Source organism: Oncorhynchus gorbuscha, linkage group LG03, assembly GCF_021184085.1.
Source record: "Oncorhynchus gorbuscha isolate QuinsamMale2020 ecotype Even-year linkage group LG03, OgorEven_v1.0, whole genome shotgun sequence".
Lineage (NCBI taxonomy): Eukaryota > Metazoa > Chordata > Actinopteri > Salmoniformes > Salmonidae > Oncorhynchus > Oncorhynchus gorbuscha.
Window position 1 is genome coordinate 87,466,635 of NC_060175.1, and position 8,696 is coordinate 87,475,330.

The 8,696-nt window shown below is 41.7% G+C and overlaps 1 protein-coding gene across 1 annotated transcript; it reads left to right on the plus strand.

Moving 5' to 3' along the window:
* The first annotated feature begins 384 nt into the window (after positions 1-384).
* Positions 385-8,492, plus strand: LOC124022751 (transcriptional repressor scratch 2-like). The gene is made up of 2 exons (XM_046337441.1): positions 385-890; positions 4,532-8,492. The coding sequence occupies exons 1-2, from the start codon at positions 749-751 to the stop codon at positions 5,347-5,349; spliced, it is 960 nt and encodes a 319-aa protein (XP_046193397.1). The 5' UTR covers positions 385-748; the 3' UTR covers positions 5,350-8,492.
* Positions 8,493-8,696: the final 204 nt, after the last annotated feature.

An 8,696-nucleotide genomic window follows, 5' to 3' on the forward strand; every position in this document is an offset into this window, starting at 1 on the left:
TGAGCATGGAGCATAAGTGGGAGTGAAAGAGTGGGGGAGAGAGGGAGGGGAGAGGGGCAGTGGTAGTAGTGGGGGCAGTGTGTATGTGTGTGTTGGGGGGGGGGGGAATGGGTGTGTTCTTTCTCCTCTGTCTGTGTGCGAACGAATGCACAGACGGTTCAGTGGTAATTTGATGTGTGTCCCCGGGGACATTTGATGGATTAAAGCTAAGCAGCTCCATTTCGCAGCACCACCTGATCTTCCACTGCCTGTGCCCCATATAAAGGCTGGAGAGAGAGCTGATCTCAGCTAGTCTGACAGTCTCTCTCTCTCTCTCTCTCTCTCTCTGTCTCTCTCTCTCTCTCTCTCTCTCTCTCTCTCTCTCTTGCCTCTCACTCTCACTCTCTCCTCCCTCCTCCACGCTCTCTCTCTGTCTCTCTTTCTCTCTCTCTTCTCTTTCTCTCTGGTCCTTTAAGCCTGCTGCATCACAGGAGCTATCCAGTGCTGAACCAAATATTTTAATTGTATTTTTTGGAAAGCTGGGGGTGCCATAGAGAAACACACAGCATTGTCATCTGACTTGTTCTCCACTGATTTCCATTTTCATTCCTTCTATTATGTCTTTTAGAGGTTGCATTTTCCTTTAACATAAGGATTACTTCTACTGACAGCCGGCTCCAGCTCTGCCTGTTTGCTGATTTCTTTGGGGGTATTATCTTTTCTCTTCATGTGTGATTCTCAGTTCTGTGTGTTTTTTATTCTTTGAAACATGCCCCGTTCGTTTTTGGTGAAGAAAATCAAGCTTGATGATTTCTCTAATCACCATCACCACCTGGACGACTCGTTCACTCCTTTCACACGCTCCATCACTGACTCTGTGACCAGCTTGGGCGTTCGTCTCAGTGAGAATGGTGAGTTTGCATGCCTCTGCACAGCACACAGCACACAGCACACAGCACACAGCACACAGCACACAGCACACAGCACACAGCACACACATGTTCTGCCTGCCGTTGTCTAGGGTGTGCTACTGTAGCACCACTGCTCTCTTTGGTTTAGTTGTTGATTCCAGAATAAGAATGCCCCATGACATCTATACAGTAAACACAGTTGGAATTATCTTTTGATTCTGTATTTGTAAGTGGTTCTTCAGCACTTGAGATGCCTGTTGTCTGCATGCTGTCTGGGAATTAATAACATATGTTACATAAAGCCATTAGATTTTGCTCCCGTATCCCAAATAATTCTCCCCAGCACCACCAGCCCACCCCCATCGTGCTCCCAGACTTTTGTCTTTTGACTCTGATGAGAGGAAGACACAATTCAGGTCACAGCAGAGGATCAGCTTATGCAAATGGTGGAGCAAAACGTGCTTCTCGCCTGTAGATGTGCATCTCTGAATTTGTATTGCGTGCACAAATTACGGTGTGCCTGAAACATGGAGGCTGTCACTCTCCAGTCTTTGTGCGATCTGAGAAATATATGAAAATGAAAGATAAGTGCTGGATGATACATTTGTCCTTAGCTGTTATTGTCCTTGAGTTTCCATCACAGTCAACGCCCCCCTCTGCCCGCCTCTCTTCCCACCCAACCGGAGCATGCATGCACAGTCTCCCCACCCCCATCCCTCCGCTGCATCTTTCTCCTCCTTCCGGGCGTTTGAAAACTAGCAGGGGTGGAGTTTCATCCATGCAGGCCTATCGCCGTCACAAGAGATACCAACGTAATGTACAGTACTGCCGGTCGAGGGGGGTTAGCTGGGGTAGAGGGGGAGTGAGAAGGAGAGAAAGAAGGAGAAAAAGGAGTAAAAAATGCTTCGGGCAGCATTGACGTGGGGCCACGTGACTAGGGGTATACAGTAAACATAGATGAAAGGGCCCATAGCGGCACAGTGGGCAACATTAGGACTAGGCAGCATGCTAAGCCCCAGTCCAGTCAGAGCTAGAGAGAGACGTCCTTCACTTTGAGTCTGGCAGGTTTAAGCTCGCTCCCATTTTGTGGCCATATTTAGGATGCCAGATGTCTGTCTGTCTCTCTTTGTTATTTTGTCTTGGCAATAAGCAGATAGTTTTACCGTTCAGATCAACCTGTGAACATAAAATGCTCACTTGTTATTCAACCACATCACATAATACTATTATCCAGTGATTTTAGATTAGGAGCAGCAGCAACTGAGAACAAAAGTACATGTTTGAACAGTGCAGTTGTTCTTAACAAATTTTGTCTGCAGTGAATGATCAGTTTCACTAAATATATTTTTTTTATGATAGAGTATGAGTGTAAATGAACTTATTTTTATTTAGATTTTATAAAAACAAATGCAAACGGTTACGATAAAGTTATGGAACCAGATTCATTGCAAAAAAAATGAGTCAAAGAACTTCTTTGAATAAATCATGTGGTTGAAATTTCAATCGTTAATAAAGCTGTTAGTCTCAGTCTCTACTGTTCTGTTATTGGTAAACACTACTCCACTTCTGTTGAGAAAGAAATATGCATTTTGATGGGAAAAAATAAATATATATTATGGATTACTGCATTAGTACCAACGATTACCATTGTATGCAGACAAAATAACCCTTCTTGTCTTTTCAATGAAATCCCAAAGAAATCCCAACATTGTTGAAATGCCTGGCGTCAGCGCTTTCCCCATTGTGGAGACATTTGACTTGAAGTGTCTGTCGAACAACAAAGAAGGAGGGTGGGAGAGGGAGTCCATTAATAACATGCTCGCTTTGCATTAGAGGAATGAGTCGCTATACAGCAAAGGTTAATACAGCATTAGTTCAGCCACAAATAATGAACTCTGTCTGACCTTAAGTAATTAAAACCTATTACACATGTGTAATGAATCAGGGGAATAAAAATCAAGATGTTCATATGTTTCAATAACAATCTGCTGCTGTATACAGTATGTTTGGCTGTTTTCCTGTGCTCTCTTTACGGTACTATATATTCAATGTTCAAAGAAAAATAAACAAGGGGGTGCTATTAGACTTGAAATAGCCTATGAAGTAAGAATTACCATTACCTTCAGAAGTTATATCAGGAGAGGAAGATATATCATGAGTTGTTAGCTATATAGGCTAGTCAACACAGGGGTGGTGCTTTTGACCAAATAGCACCCTTGCCTTCCAATAAGATTCCAGTCTCCCAGTCCTACAGTATTATGGTAATGTCTTTGACAAGGAATGGTCTCTGAGTGGGAACCCTTGGGAATGGAGACAGCATTCTAAGAGAGCACTTAAAAATTGATTTTCTAATGACCTGATTCCTAAAGGCACTTCAGCAAGCTTAACACTATAGCCACTTTGTTCTGCTGGTAATCCTGTGTATCACGTTTCAGCTTAACCTTTCCATCACTGAACCGTGTCTAGTAGGCTATGGTTGTATAGTCTTCTCCAGTCACTTTACTCCTTGCCCTGCATTATTTCTGTCTTATTTCCCCACACGCAGTGTGTTCCAACAGCTATACTATTTTACAGATGAAGGCCTATTGATCAGCAAGAAACTTTGAATTTCATTAAAAACCAGTCAATAGTTAATTTCCACCACTTGCTGCACACAGTGCATAGGAATCTGCCTTTTCTTCTTCTTCAGGATTCACAACACATATTAGAATTGGAATCATATGTTTGTCCCACATGTTAGTAAGCTGTTAAAGTGGAACATGTGTAGATGTACTGGGCTAATGTTGGTAAATATTCAGTGTTGTTTAGCTCTTTACAACTGCATGCCAGGAAACCGTTTAGCTCCACTTGGCTGCCTCACAACATTACAGATTGCCTAGACAATAAAATGTAGTATAACATCAGTCAATAATCCAGTGAGACAAATTGGAAATATCCTGGAAGTGCTACTCTTTTGAGAGAAATTAATATTTAGGGTGGTAGCCAAGCTACTAGAAAGAATAAAGAACTCCAAAAACAATTCAAGTGCTTTCTAGAATTTAAAAAAAGTGTTTTTCAGTTTTAATGGCTTCTCCTGATGATTTATCATCCCCAAATACTGTAGTCCCCTGGACAGTCACCCCAGACCATAGACAGTGTGTTCTGCATGTTGTGCCCAGCATGTTCAGGCTTAATTGGGCAAACAAAACAAAGATATAGACCTTCAGTCACAGATGATTGACAAACAGTACCTTGGAGTGAGCAAGTCACTGGGAGAAAGAAATGGTGACTAATCAATGAGACCACTTCAAGTAATAAGAGGGGCCTTCTTTCATAGGTGTCTTTAATGAGTAGTTATCTGCGTTTAGCAGCCACCACTTGTCTGTGCTGTAACTGTGTAATAAAGGTGAATGATGTGGATAGTGTTCTGCAGCATCGCTGTCCTGTGGTAAATGCTGTGTGATTTGGGGAGCAATTTGTTTTCTATGTGTGTATTCTATTGTTTAATAATTTACAAGAGGCAACCATCCATGATAATCATATAATCACGTCACAATGCACTTATCCACCACCACAACACTCTGTAGACTAACTGTCACTATCACTGTCTGTGTGTGTGTGTGTTTTGCCTTAATGTAACTATTATTGTGTGTTTTCTACAGGCTACATCCAGGATTACATCACACCATCTGTATATCAGGGGGAGACGAAGATGGAGCTCAAGATGGCGTTGCCCGTCTCTGACCCTCTGTACACCCAGGTGAGCAGCAGGGGTGAGGAGTACTGTGACCCTGACCTGGAGCACCCTGACAGCCCCCAGTCCGGCATGACGGCCAGCGGATTCTACAGTGGCGAGGCGGAGGCCCTGACCGAGGGCTACACCATGGATGCCTTCTTCATCTCCGACGGGCGCTCACGGCGGAAGGGAGACGGTGATGGCCGTAAGGGAGGTCTTTCTGGTGCTTCCAATGCTGATGCCACAGAGGAGAGGGAGGCAGGGGCCACCGGGACAGCCCGTCACACTTGCAACGAGTGCGGCAAGACGTATGCCACCTCGTCCAATCTCAGCAGGCACAAACAGACACACCGTAGCCTGGATAGCAAGATGGCGCGCCAGTGTCCCACCTGCGACAAAGTGTATGTGTCCATGCCAGCACTGGCCATGCACATCCTCACCCACAACCTAAAGCACAAGTGTGACGTGTGCAACAAGGCTTTCAGCCGGCCCTGGCTCCTGCAGGGCCACATGCGCTCGCACACCGGGGAGAAACCGTTCGCCTGCGCCCACTGCGGCAAAGCCTTTGCTGACCGCTCAAACCTCCGTGCCCACATGCAAACCCACTCTGCCTTCAAGCACTACCGATGCAAGCGCTGCAATAAGACCTTCGCCCTCAAGTCCTACCTGAACAAGCACTATGAATCAGCCTGCTTCAAGGGTTCCGGGGACGAAGATGATGACGAGTCCTGCTCTGAGAACTAGTTGCCGGAACCAGAAGGACGGAAGCAGAATTTGGAATCCTATACTGTAGGTTCTACAACCAATAACCCCCTTCACTCTGCCCTCCATGCCTTTTTCTTCCTTTTTTTAGAAAGCAATATTTTCACTGAGATTACGTGAAGAAAACTGTTATGATTATGGCAAAGACAATTTCAAAAGATGCTGGACCCCCCCCCACCCCACCCCGCACAGTAGCTAATCATCCACAGATACTTACAATCAAAACAACAATTCTCCAAATAAATACTCTAGTTTTTAGCTCACACACAAACACACACACACCCATGTGCACACACGCTCACACAATTATATATGAGGCCTGGCATGTGATTTTTTTTATCAATGACTATAATGATATTGATATCAATAGTAATACTATTTAGATTCCTGATATTTTATAGAAAATAGTACAGGGAAAATGAAGAAGAAGAAAAAAACATAAAAAAGGACTGTAACAGTTTTCTTTTGTTTTTTAGAGACAAAAATGACCTCTTGTATTTTTATGCTGCTTTTTATTTGCTAAGAATTTAATTCTTTTGCAACTGCCAACATTCACTTTTTATGAAAATGAGTACTATGACAGTATTTGCATAAAAGGGAAATCATTTTAAAGTTTTAAAAGTACCCTTTTTGTCACACATATGTTTTTAATTCAATGGGTGTTATTTTTCTATTGTCCGACTGAATTTGTTATACATTTTGGTGCCAATTCCTCCTTGATTTTTGAAAGCAAAGCATCTTTGTAACTGTGGGTATTCAGAAAACTTCCAGCAAAACTCATTGAACAAACCTAAAGGCAAACTACATCAGCTGAGTACAATAGGATCATAAACCAGGGTCATTGTCAGTTCCATCAGAGAAGTTGTTTTGAGTTCTTATGGAGACCTGTTGAACAGGTTGTGGAATCACAAGACACCGGCGGCACTCAAAGTACACTCTCTTCATCATACTGGTAACTACAGTTTAACAATAACAACCAAATCTACCGATCGTTGTTATAGGTGCCATGTGCATTGTGCAGTAACCTGTCTATAGCATTGGAAACCATCCCTGTTCTTCCTCCACCACGGTGGCTTGCATGAACTTTGCCACTCTGTGGTGTTTCCCTCAGTCGTAATAAGCAATGTTCATTACACTCTCTGAGGTGCTCTCCCTCTTCTTTTACTGGTATTACCTCAAAAAGGAAAATATATGAGCTCATGACATGCGCCCTCAGTTACAAAGGAATGTTTTATTTTATTTTATATATGTTGCTGAAAGCTCTTTCTACCATTAGATGTATAGCATCCTACTACCTTGTAAATTGTGTATTTATTGATCTATTTATGTAAGTATTTATTTGTCAATTTATTAATGTATTTGTTATATTTCTTTCTAAATGTATTCATCTATTAATTTATTAATTTATGCCATTACAGTACTTGTCTATTCACGTGTTGAAATATGACTTTCCATTGACCTTGTAAGATGCTGCTGATCTTCAAAGAAAATGTGTATATGCATGAAACTGTAGAGAGTCCATGGGACTTAGTTTTTTAAAGAGGAACAATGACTAGTATCAGCCATAACTTCAAACAAATGATGAATGCAGATTATATTTGTTTCACAGCAATAATAACTTCACTGGTACAGCAATTGACATGTATAATAATAATCAAAACTGTCCTGTTTGCAGTCGATTTAGGGCAATAAAATGAAACAGATGAAGAAGAAATGTTAATAAATCCTCCATCTTGTTGTTTCCCAAAGGTAGAGTCCACCCAACTGCCTCCCTCCACATATTGGCTGAAGATTGACCCTTGAAGGGTTGATGATCATGTCATGCAATGCTGTCCAAAGATAGCAAACCTTACTATTATGCTTTATTAGAAAACCAATGAAATCTAACATTTTCCACATAGAACATCAAACACTTCCTTATTCAACCTTCTGAATAAGATAGGGGGAATCAGTTATTTTCAAACAGATACACATTCTATTCTACCAGCTGGCTTGTCTTCCACAACTCACATATCTGTATTCCAGAATCCTGACAGGTTGAGTTAGTTGGAAGGAGGACTGAGGGGCCCCAATCATCATGCCAGAGGAGATAATGGCAATGGGAAGGCTTTTTTCCCAGGTGGATTAGCCAGGCTGTAATAATAGCAATGCAGTAATTATAAAACAGTGTCGACAGCAATTGCTCTCCCGATTACCCTGCCAGAGCTTTGCTGCAAGCCATTAAAGCCCTGTAAAAGGGAAAAGTTGGGAATCAAGAGATTGGCAGATTTATCTGTAAGACAGTGTTTTCCTTATAATGTACACTAAGAGAGCTTTGGAAAGGTTTATGTAGCCTGGTTTAACAGTGAAAGGGGAATATGCACTGAAAAGACCTTAGAAGTTAAAGGAAAATGTGAATGTTTTCCAAAACCTCCCACAATATATAGGAAACAGTAATTGCACAAGAAATTAAAACAACACTTCCCATAACAGAAAATTGCCACTTGGTTGGAAGGCTGAAAACAACCGGTGTTAGTCAGTGTGATACAGACTGCTTTCCATTTAGGACATCTGTCATGATAGGGATTTTGTTTTACAGTCACAGTTGCTTCCAAAATGAATCTGTTTGGCAGATTGCTCTATGTTGAATCCATGTGTTTTTTAGGATTAGAGGTTTGAAATTATGGGGTGTCTATCGGAAAGATAATGATATCTATGAAAAATATGTCATTATAATTAATGTGTCAATAAAATTGATGTTCTTCCATCAATTGACAAGAGAAGGCTTTATACAAAATCCTTTATTCATGTAAATCTCGTCATGACACATGATGTTATTGTTGTAAAATAATAATACACCATCCTCTCCCTCTCTAACTGGTTTTGATGAGATGTGTGGTGTAGTGGTGTGTGAGATGGTTCGACTGGGATTGGTAGAGGCTGTGGCGTGTGGGAGGATAACAGGTGTTTGCAGACAGACTGCAGATAGGGAGAGTAATTGAGTTGGTGAGCGACCTCCAAGGGGAAGGTCGAGCACCAGCAGACAAATGCACTGTCAGCTATTTGCATATTCCAAATGGATGACACAATCACAGTAATGGTGAGTTCTCCTTTAAAAACCTGTAGGGAATAAATAGATTCTGCCTGCTTTCTTGTGGAATATTTGTGGACAACTTGTGGAATATTTGTGTAGCCTACAGGTATTTTGAGTTCAGAAGGAACTGGGTGTTTTTTCCAAAAATTATTTTGTAGCTTATCCTCCTACTTGATGGAGGGATCCATGTTTGTTCTGAGCAACATGACAACCAAACTGTACTGTATGTCCAATACAGATATGGATTTGATTGCAA